General features: G+C 42.4%; 1 protein-coding gene across 1 annotated transcript in view; it reads right to left on the reverse strand.

Annotated features, from left to right (window-relative positions):
• Positions 1 to 809: 809 nt before the first annotated feature.
• si:ch211-137a8.4 (uncharacterized) overlaps positions 810 to 16,623 on the reverse strand; it is a 34,867-nt gene continuing 19,053 nt past the window's right edge. The window contains exons 2-4 of the mRNA XM_068584852.1: positions 8,144 to 9,716; positions 6,925 to 7,437; positions 810 to 1,934 (exon numbers count right to left, since the gene is read on the reverse strand). Coding sequence (XP_068440953.1) covers positions 1,912 to 1,934; positions 6,925 to 7,437; positions 8,144 to 9,515 — 1,908 coding nt within the window. The 5' untranslated portion in view covers positions 9,516 to 9,716 and the 3' untranslated portion in view covers positions 810 to 1,911. The remainder of the gene's footprint in view (positions 1,935 to 6,924; positions 7,438 to 8,143; positions 9,717 to 16,623) is intronic.

Raw genomic sequence — 16,623 nt, forward strand, 5'->3', positions numbered from 1 at the left:
ACTCTCATCTTTCTAAATAATTTCACAGCAACGACGCGCAGCCTTGAACGTCGGTCTCGCGGATGAATGTCCTATATGTTGGATCCTGTCACCGTCAGTGGTCTTTGTGGAAGATTTGAGTCCACGTCCACCTGCCTCTAGGTCTCAATTGTGTGACCGTTCCACAACTGCTTTGAAACTGGGTTGGAAATGAAGCAGTTCCTGAAAGTGCGAGGCAGATTCTGCAACAAACCTTGCTGGCTCATCGACACTTTTCAAATCCTAAATATACATTTCTATATCTTGATAACCATCTAGCACCCTTCCGTTCTGGTGACCCTATAAATGTCCTGATCACAGATTGGTAGATCAATGATTTTCCTTCATTGGAACAAAGGGGCCTTGATCGAACCATGAAGAGCAGCCGTGAGCAGCCATGTGTCGTCAAGGCGGCTCACACAGAAAACATGGTTGTAGCTCGACTGTGACATGTAACCTAGTTGCATGTTCTTTATTATCAACTACAATAACTTAAATTCAGTAATTATCGATCAAACGTAGAGGTGTATCTGAATGTGTGCAAGTATAAACACAGTGTAAGTGGTGGTGTGCGGGCATATTTGTCCACGCCTGTCTACATGAAACAGCAGCAGCCTGCTACCACATAATACATGCAGATCTACTTAAATACAAAGAACTCTTGTATTAGTCTGCCTATTACGTAAAGGATGAGATCATCGATTCACAGATTAATGAACATCCCTCCGCTCTGCCCTGTCCCTCAAACTCCCACACAACACTTTCATTATCAAGATACAAATAGAAAACCTCACAACAACTGGCAGTTTAGTTGTTAGATTTTAGTCTTTATTGTACTATTTTTTTTCTTGACAATTTGCTAGCGGACATGTGAAAACTTTGACCAACAAAACATCATCATTATTATTATCTTTTTTTTATTACCGCATATCGCCAGACTGCGGTAACAGTGAGAAGATGTGTTTTTAAAAAATTAAACAAAGAATAAAGAGAATTCAAACCAAACAGAAAAAAAAAACATTTTGACTTTAATATTTGATGGTGTTTTTTTGTGTGTGTTTTTTTTTTAATTCATGTACACAATTTAACAGTCTAAAAACATTGAACACATAGCTGAAGACATTGCAGTGTTGGTTGGGAGGTGGCAGTCTTTAGGGCAGTTTATATACTGTAGCAACATGGTCCTGCTGTACTGTCAATTATCTACTGGGGCAGATGGGGGAGGGGCAAAGAGGGTATGATGGGGACTACAAACCAAAATGGCCATCAATACAAAACTAACAGTCTTCTTTTTTTCTTTTTTTTCTTCTTTAAATCCACCAATCAGGAGTCGGTAGAGACAGAGAGCAGAGTTAAGTAGCTTGAAGATTTGGAAAATAGGGCAGCGGGGGAAATAGGTGGGGGGGAGGTAGGCGAGGGGGGTGTCTCGATTTTCTTTTTTTTTACATTTCTGCTTTTTTCTTTTCTCTCGTAGACAATATAAAATCTCACAGACAAGCAAAGAAAATAATAAAAACACTGGATGTACATGTTTGTATGTATGTATGTTTGCATGTATCGGACGGAGGGAATGAATGGATGGATAGATAGAGGGACAAAACGAAGGGCTTGAATTATTGCTTTCTGAGTAATTATTAATTTCACTTGTCATCTACATGAATTGCATTTTCTCATTCTCTCAATCTCTCTCTCTCTCTCTCTCTCTCTCTCTCTTTCTCACCATGGTGTTCTGTTAACACATGATTACTCCGTTTATTTGGGAGGAAGGAGGAGAGATGAAGGGAGAGAGTAGGAGGAGAGGAAGGAAGGAGGAGGAGTTGAGGGGTGGGGCGAGGGGGCTCAGAGCTCCTTGCTCAGCGAATCCCGGGCAGTTTTAATCCTCTTTGTGTGGCCTCACACGTTTCCCGCCTTTTTGTCTGGTAAATGATAACAGAAGAGATTGAAAAATGTATTAAAAAATAGGTCTTGAAAAAAGGATAATAATAAACAGTCATGAAAAGGGTTATATGTGCTATTAGTAGTTTAGTACAGATGTTGGTCTAGTGTTGGATTAGTTTAAGTTATTTCTTTGTTAAGGATGTGCACAAAGCAAACAACAACAACAAACAGTTTCATGAGAGGAGTGGATGATCATCATCATCATCGTTTGATAACCAAAAGGAAGAGAGGCTGTCTGTCTCTCATTTCCCTAACAGACTCTTTTACCATAGAGAGAAGGTTTTTCCCTGAAATCAAATAACCTGGCCATTGTCTGATCTGCCTATGTTCACGTCTTTCCGTTTGCTTCCCCCAGAGAGGCCCAGAGAGAAGGCTAGTTAATCTAGCTTGTTGAAGAGGCTCCGTGACACTTTGATTTTGCCCACTAATCCGTTGATGGACTCAACTCTATTGATGTCTGCTAAACCAGCTTTTCGTTTCCACAGCAAACAGAGAGCTAACTCCCTAAGTTAGAGCTAGTTAGAGCTAGCAGCTAGCTGCCTATCAGCTGGAGGATTGAGGAGGGAGGCCAAAATGCAAAGGCCGAGGGTCCGCAATCAGAATCAGAACCCTTTATTGCCAAGTTAGTTGTGAACCTTTTGGTGGTTTTTACCCATTATAGGCTACACAAGGTCACACTTTTTCCATGTTCATTAACTCCAAGTAAGGTGCCTTCAGGATCAATGATAAGTTTCTGCCTTTCTTAAGATTCTTTCATTGAAATGACAAAACCGTTAAATTCATTACTCTAGCCTAATAAAAGAAGGTTTTGCAGCTTCTATTTTTTGTAAGCTGGTGATTGTACTAATTTGAAGGCAAGAATGCTGAGCATCATTTGTACTAAAACATAAACATAATCACCAACTGAGTGAACAGAAAATATTTTTGTATTAGACGTTTCTGCGAACCATGGGATTTGTTCGTACTGGCAGAAACGCACAATGCCATGTGGTTAAAGCTGTGAAACGATTGGTTTGGTTTGGGAAGCACGACTTTTTGATGGAGGTTAGAGAAATGGTAATATTCAGTGTTAAAATAATAAGCTAACAATGTAACAACAGTTTTGTAACAAGCAAAAGACTACTGTTTATGTCCCGTGGTTATCAAATGTAAACGTTGATATTACACCTTTTAATTATTGTTGATTTATGTATACTGTGCTATGTGTATTGAACGACGAATGTTGTGCTACGTAACGTAATGCTACATCGGGCTGTGCTACACAACATTGTGTAACGAAATGTCTTCTCATAACTCCTCAAAAGAAAGCCATCAAGGAAGGTTGATGAAGGTTCAATAAATTGTTAAATTGAGGTATTGCATGCAAACCATGATCTTTTTTCTAATTTCTATCACATAGTCACACTGATTTGGTCTTGACTTGAAACACTGGTCCTGGTCATTATTTGGTCGTGGTTTAGCTGTTCTTGACTCCAACACTGATGTGGTTTGCAAAAACGTGCACTGACTAAATCTTTCCTGGCGACTCAGATGTTTAACACACACTCAGTTTGAGCATTTGTAGTAAAATTGTCAGCAGATAGCTTGTTTATCTTGCAAAATGTTCCTGAGACAATTATCATTTTTGGTGTTGCCGCCTGGGTTCATTCAGCGTTAGCATGGAAGACTACTAGAAAGAAAGAAAACTTGCCCAGTTTAATTAAAATGTTTTGAAGTAACTATAACAGGTTAGCAACAGTTTTGGACATACAGTGGGAGAATACTTGCATATGGACATATACATATGTAAAGAAAGTAGTAGTAGTAAGTAATATTTTTTGTCTCAATTCATTTAAAAAAAAGCTAATATAAATAACGTGGTGCTACAAATGTGCCTGGGGAAACAAAAGTCTGTTGATTGACAAAATCCAACTCAATAGTTGTAAAGCACACCATCAAACTATCAAACAACTAATTAGACAGTCATGCTACCATCTTGAGTCCGATGATGCTTGTAAATTGAAAATGGGAAGATATTCCCAAAGCTAGCACCCCACAAGACGGGAAAGGCTTAGTTACAGTTGAGATGTATAAAACTACATTTGAGAAAAATATATCTGATACATCACCATCTCTGGGGAAGGCTTATAAACAGCCCGTCATTTACTGATCTTTTGCGTGTCGTTTTGCATTTTAGGTTTCTGCATGTATTAAATTTTCCAGAGTTAACGTTGTGAAACGGTGTTTAGCCTATCACTTAATGCTAAGCCGTTAGAGTGAAAAGGTTGCTGTTTAGACAACAAAACAATATTAGTAAGGAAAACGTCACTAACGTAATTTGAAACTGATCTCATGTCAGTCTCCTGGTTTAAGCTCCTATGTTTGTTTGACCAATCCAGCAGAAGCGGTCTGTTACGCGTTCTTATTGCAAGCAAAATGACTTACAATTGTCACGTCAAACATAGCTCATCTGTTGAGTCAGCTATTCAACTGAATTCATACAGCCCAATACTGCAGATCAATTGGAGTTCAAAACCAAATGCTCGGTGTTCAATGGAGTTCCAATCTAGTGAAAGAGTTTGCGCTTCAAAGAGGCTTCTAGTAAATGTCATAGCAGCAGAAGCAGGAGCCGCGGTGCTCTCCACAAACATCTGCCGGGCTGCATGGGATCACAGCGAGGTGGGTCGCTGGACATAGAGCCCCACACTGCACTTGAATGGAGAGGGAAGCTGGGACGATAAATAATGGAGGAGGGAACAGAGCACCTTCTGGTTCACAGACACTTTACTTCCTTCTGCTGAGTGTCCAGCGGCATTCAAACTTCGGCTACCAGGTGGGAATGTGTAAAACAGTACAAAAAGAAGTGAAGCTTTGCTGGAAAAGTGCTTTGAAAAAAAATAATTAAAAAAAAATGCCAAAAAAGCTGAAAATGTCAGAAGATGTAAACATTGCATCTCCATCCTTGTATTTCCTAACATCAATGCTAAATCCAGAACACAATAAAAGCGGAGAATCAAACACGTTCCTGCACTGGTTTGGGGGCGCTGTAGTTAGCTTGCACTGTGACAGAGTGCCATGTCACAGTGAAACAGATTAGCATAGAAGTTCATGAACAGTCAGCCTCCAACCATAGCTGCTCTGCCAATCTGCTGTGCCATCTGAGTCCTTGTAATAAGTTGTTTGGCTGTTCATCAAGTTGACATGATAATGAAATTAACCGGCACCAAAGTCAATGGGATGCTTCGTTCTCCTTCCAACTCTCTTTCTCTCGTCGATCGAACGCATGCTGGGTATTTACAGGTGAACCTTATTGAACAGCTACGATTCCATCAAAATGCTGCATTTTTGTTGTGTCATGCAATCACCCAGGTAAAGTTCACATGCCTATATGATTTTTTGTATATGTTTGGGTAATATATATCTATAGGTATATATAGATATATAAAGAGATATATAGATTTTTAGATCTCTATCTCTCTCTCTTTCTCTCTCTCTCTCTCTCTCTCTCTCTCTCTCTCTCTCTCTCTCTCTCTATATATATATATATATATATATATATATATATATATATATATATATAAAAGAGAAAATAAGCTTTTTCAATTTGAATCCGGTGTATTAAGTATGGAGCTCCAGTAAGGATGTGGTTAGCGTAGCTTAGCACAAAGACTAGATGCGGGGGAAACAGCTAGCTTGTCCAAAGTTACACATCCCAAGATCCCCAAAGTGCACTAAGCCACATTTCCACCAAGAATTTCTAGGTAATCTTGGTCCTGGGACTACATTTTAAGGAACAAACAGGTTCCCCAGCACATTGCTGTCTGAGTTTCTATAGCGGACGTAAGACCTGCAAATATTAGGCAAACATCTCGTTGCACGGGTAAACACACTCTGCCGCCTGAATCAGTGTGCCTGCTGCATTATATTTACTGATGCATGTTGAATGTAATGTATTAGAAGGTTATTATTTTGGGCTTTAAAACAAAATCGATCAGAATTGATAAAGATAAAATAATCTCCAAGTTCCAGCACCGCCACGTGGTCTATTTTTCTTTTTTCAAATGATTCTGTAAGCCGCTAGAAAGAAAAGGTCCACAGAACATAAGATAGGCCCTAGACCTGTGGTTGAAACGTAACGAGTTCCTCAAAAGGATTCTCGTCTCTGGAGAAGGTTTTAGCATTTGTAATTGGGCCTTAGTGAACTTAATAGATGTTGGTCGGTGTATTTTGTATTTTACTTTGGACAAAGCTAAAGGTAGCTGATTTCTTCTGCTTCCACTCTCTGTGCTAAGCTAGGTTTACCACATCCTGACTCCAGCGCATCTATTTAGCCACAGACATGTTGATCTCATTATCCTCACTCTTATGGGGAAAAGGTGTTTAAGTGTTTTTTACCAGCAAGAGCCTGTGCTAATATTTGTGAATTTAAATTTGGCACAATTTAAGTATGGACATGAACAGTGTATTTCCACATGCATGAGTTAACCTGTGCATAAGTGTTTGTTTGTGTTATCGTGTGTGCATGTTTTTGGTATCAAATGTCAGCTTCGTAACACCCATTCATTCCGTTGTCGACGCACAGCTCCCTCTCTAATTGGTCAGCTGCGGCTGACATCACATTCTGAACAATGGCCACCGCTGCCTCACGAAGATCCCTCTTCCTCATCTCCTCCTCCTCACTTTCCTCCTCACCTTCCCTCTCTCCCTGGTCACGTGACTCTGCACTATCGTGACAACCTCCGTTTTGTGGAGACTCCGCCCCCCGTACTTCTCCTCCCTCCTCCTCCTCCTCCTCTTCCGCCTCCTCCTCTCTGCTGACAGCTAGTGCTAGCTCAAGTTCTTGACGGCTGGCTTTAGTTTGTTTACTGCTACCGCTTGTTAGTGCTGGCGCTTGTTGTTGTTGTCTGTTGTTAGTATCTCCTTCTTTGCTGCTGCAGCAGCTGCTGTTTTGTGTCTCATCAGAGTCCCGGTCGGCGTGCTCTAACTCACCGCTGTTCACGGCTGTGGCATTGATGATCTTGGCGTTGCTCTCCTCTTTCGCTCCTCCCGCCTCTTTGCTCTTCTTCACGGGGCTGCCCCCCGTCGTCTTCTCCTCCTCCTGATGATTGTGTTCGGCGTTCTCTTCCCCCGTGCCGTTGGAGCAGCCGTTCTCCCCATTGGTCACGGGAGCATCAACGGGCGTCTTCTCCACCTCCTTAGCCACCTCCTCTCCATTCTCCACTGCCGGCGTCTTCTTCTCATCCTCCGCTACATCTTTTTCATTGGTCTCCGTGGCCACTGTGACAACTTCCCCATCCGCAGCCGTTTCCTCCATGGCTTCTTCTCCCTCTCCTCCATCGGCAGCCACCTCTTCCTCCTCCTTGGCACCCTCACCCATGTCCACACTAGTGGACTTGCCCTTTCGGAGGATGAAGTTCTTCAGGGAAACTGCACGGCCAAAATGTGAGCGCTTGGCCTTGGCTGATTTTCCGTCTTTGCTTTCTTCTGCCGCTCCATCCTCACCTGCAGGGAAGAAGAGGATTCAGGGTTAAAGCTTCCTTTTGGCTAATGAGTTTTGTATTGATTACCTCTGAAAGATCATCTGAATGATGGATCACAAAGGATTAACGTAAATTATATGATAGTTGAGTTTATAATTTTTCAAGTATAGCTGTAACTAAATTTAAGCCTGCTGTAATTCATTTGTGAGCCCTACGAGGAAATACATAAGTCTAGATAAACTGCCATACAGCCACCACCTGTCACTGGCTTATTGATATGAAGAAGATTGTGACCAACTGATGAACACAAGTCCAATATTTACTCTCCTTTTAGCTCCTTTTGGGTCTCAATGTCTAGGGTTCTGTATTTTTGTACCATTTTTTTCTGCAGCCAGAGAGTAGAGATGCAGCTAAATTGAATCTTTACTGTTGACTGTGACGAGAATTTCACATGAGATGCTGAATATTTTATTTGGGACAATGTTCAATTACATTATTCCCAGAGTTAGCAAACCACTAACTGCTGCCTGTGCTCCCTGGACAGGAACAGACACGACATGTGTGTGCACACGGTGTCAGAGCTTCAATGCTTGAATGACCATGTTGATATCACTTGTTTGAAGGACATTAGAAAAAGTTCAGAGGGGAAAGATGTCTTTGGTGAAACTGCTTACAATTCACAGATGATGTGTTTAATTTTTTGTGTGTCACAATTTCTGTCATCTAACCTGTGGCGGCAGCTGTAGTTGCATCCTCCTCCCCACTGGGGGCGCACTCCGTGTTGGCGCGCTTGGACTTGGGGATAACGCGCTTCTTGAAGGAGGTCCAGATCTCGTTGGCGTGTTGCGTCACCGTCACACCTCCCGCTGTTGCTGCCTTCTCCTCTTCTCCTCCCTCAGCCTTTTCCTCCCCTCCCTCTGCCTTATCCTCCTCTGCTCCTCCCTCAGCCTTCACCTCTTCTCCTGCCTCCTCTACTCCCGCCGCCGCCTCCTCTGGCTTTGCGTTGTCAGTAGAGTCTTTGTCGGAACCCTTAGCTTTACCACTGATGCCGACCATGGATGGGTCCCTCTTCATGCCCTGGAAGGTCCAGGAGCGTTTCAGCTTCCACCTCTTCTGGCCCGACTCTTTGGAATCCAGTGTGGAGGAGTCTCCGCCTCCTTCTCCTCCTTCAGCTTCATCCTCCTTCACGTCTTCAACTCCTCCGCCGCTTTTTTTGTGAGCCTTCTGAGCCATGAGCTTCTTGAAGGAGTGCCAGCGTTTCATGTGCTTGGTGGCTGCCGAGGAGGACGATGCTTTCTGTTCATCCTCTGCGACTCCCTCTGCACCTCCTTCTGCTCCTCCTGCTGCCCCACCCTCTATGGTGGAGTCTGTAGTGGCGTTAAGTGCTTCAGGATCTTCCAGCCGGTCCAGGGACTTGGATCGCACCTTTACTTGTTTCTGGGGTTCTGTGGCACCGCCGTCCTTCTTCTCGGTGCTGCGATGGGAGAAGATCCTCGCCACCGGCTTCCGAATTAAATCTCGAACTGTGGACTTCGCCTCTACAGGTTTTCCCTTCTCTGTTTTCTTCTCCTCTTCCTTCTCTCCATTTTCTGGAGCTTTCTCTATCGCTGCCTCTCCTTCTGCTCCTCCCTCTGTTCCGCCCTCGGCTGCTGCACCCTCCTCGCCTTCTTTCTCTCCCTCTTTCTCGCCTCCATCAGTGGCATTCTCCTCTCCTCCCCCAGTGGCTGTGCTCTGCTCCCTCTTCTTCCTTCCTCCCATCACTTTCCCCAGGCCGCTCTTGTTGAGGAAGGAGTCCAAGAACGAGGTCTTGGGCTCAGCAGAGGAGGCGCTTTCCGAACTCTGAGGAGCCGCCTCCTCGCTCGGTGCTGCTTCTCCTTCCTCTGCACCTGTCGCCGCCGCTGTGTCGTTATTCACTGTCTCTTTGTTATCAACAACCTCGCTGTTGACAGCAGTGCCATCTTTATCGATAACTTCACTGTTGACAGTCTCTGACTTGGTGTTGGCGTCTTTAGCCTGCTGCTCGGCCTCTGCTGGCTTGCTCTCTGGAGTTTTCCCGTCTTCCTGGACTACCGGCGCCGCGCTGGCCTCCGTCGCCGCCATTTCGGAAAGGGAAAACAAACAACGACAAAATAAAACGTGTGCTCTTTTCCTTCTTTCCCTGGCCTTCTGCCCTCCTCTTCCTCTCTCTTTCAGTTTTTTACGTTCCTCCCACTGTGGTAGCGCTCTCAGGTCATGGGGAGCAGGGTGGAGAACAGTGATGAGGAGGAAAGATACTCAGCATCCTAATAGTCCTACAAACTCCTGCAGAAAAAAGAGGGATGAGAAGAGGGAAAGAGGAAGAGGCACAGATGGTTAATAGTCTGAATCAACACCATAGACACTCAATTAGTCTAGTCTAGACTGTGCATTGAATGGGCAATAAAGTGTAACAAAATACAGAATCTCAGAGGGAAATGCAATGCAATTATGATGTTTCCGAATCAATCACACATCCAAAATTCACGCCCTGTGTGATCTACTGTGGGACACACATACTTTTTTGAAATGATATTACATTACACATGAGCAATAAAAAGGCCTTGGCTCCTCAAAGCCTTATTATTTATTCTGCTCAGAGTTTGATGCTTAACTTTCATCAACTGGGGTTTCAAATCCAAAGCTGGACGGTCCTGAGCCGGTATTTGTCCAGATATTGGACATCGTTAGATAGATAGTCTCATCCAGCTCTGGCACATTATTTAAGCAACATAACGATTCATGGGTTAAATGTTCAGTCAAGGGATTTAGTGTGGCACGGACATAAAGTTGACTTGAATTAAAAACAAAATGGTCAAACTTGACATTTCTTGTCGCTAACATGGGTCAAGCTCTAAAGATATTGGCTCTGACAGGTCTAATAAAGACTTGCACTTTTTGTTAGACACCCCTTCCTTGGTATACATTCACCAAACATTCACATTTTTCAACGGATCACCACGCTGGACTTAATCCTGTAAGCACCAGAAAACACTATAGTTCCAAAGGTTTGGTTCTTACTGACTAAAGTAAATCTTTAGAAACGCCTCACAAATATTTGATATTCATGATTTTGTCACCCAGTTCAACAGTGTGTCTTAGTGATGTGTTTTTAATGGAGCTTTATGGCACAGAGCCAGTGGTGGAATGTACAAAAGTATTTTTACTTTGTTACTGTACTTAAATCAATTTTACGTATCTGTACTTAAAAATAATAGTGCATACTTTTTACTTTTACTCTGTTATATTTTGCAGCTATTATCTGTACTTTTACTCCACTACATTTCTACAATATGTGTTGTTATTCATTACATTTTATGAACACAGTTTCTCCAAAATGTTGCCTACACAAAAATATCTGAGCCTTTGGATATGAGCCACCCCATTAAAAAAACATGTTAGATTCAAAGGCCCAACGAATGACTCGTGGAGGTTTCAATGCCTTTCCTGAATACCTCAAAAAAAAGGAGTTGCTTGCTTTGCAGATAATCCCTTGTAGATAACTTGTCATCTGCAGAATTGTAAGATAGAGGTAAGCACAATAAGTACACCAACCTTTCCAATAAACACATGTTGTTGCTTATAATTATTACTAGTAGTGACTTCTGTAGAGGCATAAGTATTACCAGGAGCTGTATCTGCATTCTTTATCAAAATGGTACAGCCTGAGACATTGAGAGACAACCCATTGTGTGAGTACTTTCACTTTCGATACTTAAAGTAAATTTAAAAGTAAGTACTTTTTACTTAAGTAGGATTGTTGATGTAGTACTTTTACTTTTATTTTCCTGGTTACTTGTACATTTACTTAAGTAGTAAACTTCAGTACTTCCTCCACCACTGCACAGAGCTAGAAGACATACTATAAGCCTATGATACACACGCACGCACACGCACACACGCACACGCACACGCACACACACACACACACACACACACACACACACACACACACACACAATACTTGATCAAGTCTTTTCATGGGATTTGTTGACAATAAGAAAAATATACCATATCTCTCCTTTAGAAAACAAAACAGCCCGGCTTTACTTGGACTTTTCAGGTACTAATATACATTGACTGAGCTTCTATACCTTGTGATATGCGTACAGGCTCACAGAATAACATAGATGTGTTTATTATTGACTTTCTGAAGTGTAGTAATTAACAGAATCTTTGCGCGAAAAAGTGACGGCAAGGTTTTTTGAGGTTACAGGTTTTATGGAATTACATAAACTTAACAGTATTTTTTTCTGTTTGGATAGATCTCTTTCCACAATTTTTACTGTATTTTAGTAATTTAAATGCTGCTTGGTTGTAACACCTTTGGAGAATTTAATGAATGAATCAGCAGATCAATGAATTTGTGAGTCACACGCCGATGCTTTTCAGCTGTGTGAAACTGTGGAGAGTCCAGACGTTTAGTGCACACAGTCGCCCACTCTCCGAGGAGAAGGGGAGTGAGTGAGTGAGTCAGACTGCAGGAGGCAGAGAGATGCAGACAGAGAGGCACTCGGGCGGAGAAACAATCACACAGGAGAGCGAGAGGGGCGAGCGAGGGAGGAAAACAGTCTGACAGAGCGAGAGAGAGAAAGAGGTGTAAACACATACATCACATGCTCCAGATAATCTTGCTATGTTGTTGCCACAACTGACTGTTTGCCTGACCAACTAAATGGCCCACTGGTCGAGCGAAGGCCATATTGGCTCGCTCGATCCACTGGCTGCCTTTAAGCTTCCTGGTTTATTCAGTGACTGGCTGCTTGGTTAGTTTACTCAGTTCAAACCGTTTGATCAGTCAAAGACTTTGGTAAAGAAAAAAAAAAAACTTATACTAGTGTACTCGAATATGCCTCCGCCAACCAGTCAAGTTGCAGTTTACTTCAATATCCGCCCAAATAATTTGTGGATTATATTTCATTGTCTCACTGGGGTCTGAAACCACACACCAACCAGCACACTAATGGATTCCTTGAACACGGAGCTGCTTCTGGTTGAAACACCCTGTGGATCTGAATGATGGTCTTTCGTGCTCTGTGTTTGTCATGCTGTTCAGAGGGTCAACTGGCTGGCTGATTGGTCAACCTGACTAGCAACCGACTCGCTACCACAAGCGGACACGTTGTTACTGAGCAGGGGTTTTATTACCATCATGACAAGCAGACCGTTTGGAGTGTGGAGTCCTCTCTTTCTGTTCTGATGTGTTTGTAAAAAGTCCATTTCCAGGTTAAATGCACTTTGTGTTGTTCAAGGGGGCAGCAGTCTTGCAGGTAATCAGTGTTTCCCCTACCATTATATTAGGGGGCGCCCCCCTGAAAAAAAAAACCACCCCCTTGTAATTTTCTCTATATCGCCAGATCACAAAATGTCATTTAAGGTCGTCTTTCCTATAGAACAGCTCTACACCTTGTTCAGTTATTAAACAAACTAAACGGCCGTACTTTATTAATGGGATCTACACGACAGCTTGTCATTTCTGTCTCGACGTGCTCGCGCGTAAACATTTCTTCTCTCCTCTGCGGCGTTGTTCCGTCCCGATGCGCAAAGACACGTGCGCGCACACAGGTGAGCGCTGAGCACCTAGGAGCGGGCAGAGAGTGTAGACAAATATGTCCTGTGAAAAGCAGACAACTATATATTTTAAATGCTCCCCAGTAGAAGATGGCATCAGTAGCCCTCCTACAAGGAGCACCGGAGCAGCTCTCTGAACCCAGAGCAGCTCTCCTGCTCCGAGTGAAACGAGCCAAAGTGCTCGTGTCTTGTTCCAACAATGAGCTGCTGGCTTCACACATTACAAAGTACACGGACATAAAACTAAGTCATTAATAAATACATGGAGAAATGCTTGTACTTTCGGGTAAATGTTCACAGTACGTTGTTAACAAGTTACGTTGCGCATGTGCGACTTGGTGATTTTTGGCGTTTTGCCAAAAGCCAATCTCTGTGAAGTCTGTCTTTTCTGCTGTTCCGTCTCTCAAAACTGGAAAAGAAATCACCTCATTATAGAGCATGAACTGAGAGCGTCCGTATCAAGTCTACAACCGCGTTTTAAAAAGATGTGTAGAGGAAAGCAGCTCACTGAGTCACTAACACTGATACAACCTGATGCTCACACATCTACTTGTTCTGTTTTGTTTTGCAATTTGCTTTTAGTTTTCCAAAATGAGCTCTTTAGTAGTAACTACATATAATTTATTTTTTGCACGGATAGAACTTTATTTTTATTGTTCTAAGAGATTGCAACTTTTTTTCATTCTTTTGGTCTGGTGGGGCAATCTGGTTTAATTATAAGTCATAGTAATATTCTTTATCCTGTTATTTATAAAAGCACAGATGGAGTCACAAAATGATGTTATTTACAGAAAAAGCTATGCTTTCGGTGTTTGTGTCATTGTCGGTGTCGTCGTGGACGACCCTCACCGCCTCCCCCTGAAGCTGTAAACCTAGGGGAAACACTGGTAATCATGACCGGACAAGCTCGGTCATGTTTACTTACAAGAATGGCCTCCTGGCTTAACGCGTCCTCTTGTTTACTACTCTGAGCTGTTAGCCTTTTAGCTCTGATATATATAAATCATTACTATCCCTGCCCGTAGCCTGAAGATAAAAATGGGCATCTCAATGGCACACAGCAATGGCTACACCATTTTTCAATTGGGCTGTATTGGAATCAAAGTGTTATTCAGCAGGTGCAAAATAATTTGTGTATATGAGTCTCAGCGACGCCGACGCAAAGGCTAATGACAGCACAAGAGCAGCATTTACTATTTACTATCAGATGTCAATTTTTTTTTGCTGGAACTGAATGATGAATTATCTCTCAGGATTGAGTGAACTTGAGCAGTGAGTAATACATCCCACATATATTACAAAGAGGGCACCTTTGGAACTGCTAAACACATTTCAGGTCTTCAGATTGGATTTGAAGTTACGACAGCGACACGTTGGCTCAGACTGTTCGTACGTTCAGGTCATATTAACAGCTGCATTGACAGAAATATTATAAAGCATTATGTCTAATATTCTAGTAATCAGTCATTCAGAATAGTATAATCTCCACTGCTGTTTAGTCTAAGGAGACTCTGCTGCCTTCATTGACTTTTAGTATTCCTTTCTGTCGGATTCCAATCTCTACAGGAAAATATTTAAAATCATACCATGCATTTTAGTTTTGTCCAATTTGATCTCTTAAGTTTGGGCTTTTTTCTCTGCATGTTTCCTTCTCCACTGTATACATAGTTGGACTCCTTTCTTGAAACCGCTCTATGGATTATGTTAGTCTTGCTAAACGTCTTAACTAAAATGCAGAATTATTGTTTTGAGACTCGACAGATTTCAAAGTGAATATCATGGTGTGATATAAGGGTTCTCTTTGGCATGGGAACTAATTCACAGAGTTTATCTTTAAATATATATAATATAAATTAGACCTGCCGTGACAAGACTATAAGCCTCTAATGGCTTGGTATTCTCTAATGTACATGAGCTGCGGCATGTGGAGGTAAATCTCTTGAAAATACCAAACTGATTCTCCCAGAGCAACCGGAGCCAGCAGTTAAATCCAATTAAAAACCTTCTGGAGTTGACTGAGGCCTAATAGACTCCAGGACTGTGACAAGTCTAAGGTCCTTTCTGTTGGCACTTTGAGTCTTCAGGGATAAAGTGAACATGCACTTCAAACTTGAGTTGTCTCCTTAACCCGAAGGCAAGTTGTAAACCAATCCAAGCCAACTCTCTGGAAGAATTCGCAGAAAGTCTTTCCAACAAAATTCACCCAAACAGCGGCCTTTTGGGTGAAAGTGTGTTTGTTTGAAGCATCATACCATAGCCAGGAGCATTTCCACAAGAACTGTAAGTTGCTACGGTTTTTCCAATGTAAAGAGAGAATATAAAGTCAACAGGACTTGTTTCTCATCAGTCACATTCTTCCTTGCATGGCACTAGTTATGTTAACGCTTTGCTGTAACTAAACTGCATCTTCATCCCTCTAAGGGTCAGAACTGGAGTGGAGTGCCCTTCCTGTGACTTTTAGGCACACATTAACCAGGTGTGTGGAGGCGAGAAAGTAGTCTGGGTTTAAAGTTATCTCTCAAGCTGCCATTTTTCTTTCTTTCATCATTTCTATAGTCGTAAGGTATGTGCCGTGAATGATTATTAAGTCTTCTTTCTCTTTTCACCACACCTTAGACAGTAGCTATATAAACCCTTTAGCCTGATAGTAAGTCAAATGACACATTTTATGGACTAGTTTTTATCAAAGAGCCCCAGCCTTTAAATTCAAGATTCTGCCTGAAAGGGAAGATTGGGCTTTTGAAGTGTCACAAGAAGCAATGAAAAAAGTAGTCCACAAAATGGTAGCTCAGACAATAGAGGAGCAGGCTGATCATCTCAACCCTGATTTTACTGGTTTTCGATTCATCAAACAGCATTTAAGGATTATTTAAACAGCAATACACTAAGGAATAAAAATCACCCAAATTGCGGCTTGAAACAGAACTTAAAGTATTAATACATGTGTGTTTCTCCGAGATTCTAACCAGCTGTTTGAGGCACATTCAGCCACACGAGACGAGGCTCCACCGCGGCCGTCTTTGTTTTGGTTTTCTCTTTATTTTAGGTCGATTATATTTGTTCTTGGTGGGCGATTACGCTGCTGCAGAGGAACATTAGCGGGCTGGATGGCGGATGTGAGGCTGAAGCCCAGAGGTGTTGGAACGGCATCAGACAGAGGAGGATGACAAAATGGAGGGATGGGAGGAGATGGGATGATGGGGGGCAGCATGGGAGGAGGAGTGGTGCAGACATGGGCTCATTGCGAATCGTCTGTTTCAATTTGTCTGTCTTTGTCACTGTCTCTATCTGTCTGCATCCTTTTTTTGCTTGTCCTGTTTTTGCATCGTCTTTGCCGATGTCTTTCTCTGTCCCTGTGATAGTAGGAGGGACTGAAAAGATAGATAGAGTGAGGCTATCTTTCTTTTCAGTCCCTCCTTCCATCGCTATCTTTTCTTAACTCTCTTTATTTTTGTCTCTTTGGCGTTATTTCATTCCACCCATGCGTTTTGTTTTTGGTCTCGCTATTGCTCTTCTTACTCTTCCTCCCTTTCCGTTATCAGTGTTATCCTCTCTTGCCATCTTCTTTGTCCTGTGCATTTCTTGTCCTAATCACCTGTATGCCCTTTATCCATGTGCCTCT

This window comes from Clinocottus analis, unplaced genomic scaffold (assembly GCF_023055335.1).
Source record: "Clinocottus analis isolate CAN_PGR_092001 unplaced genomic scaffold, fCliAna1.0.p SCAF_2, whole genome shotgun sequence".
NCBI lineage: Eukaryota > Metazoa > Chordata > Actinopteri > Perciformes > Cottidae > Clinocottus > Clinocottus analis.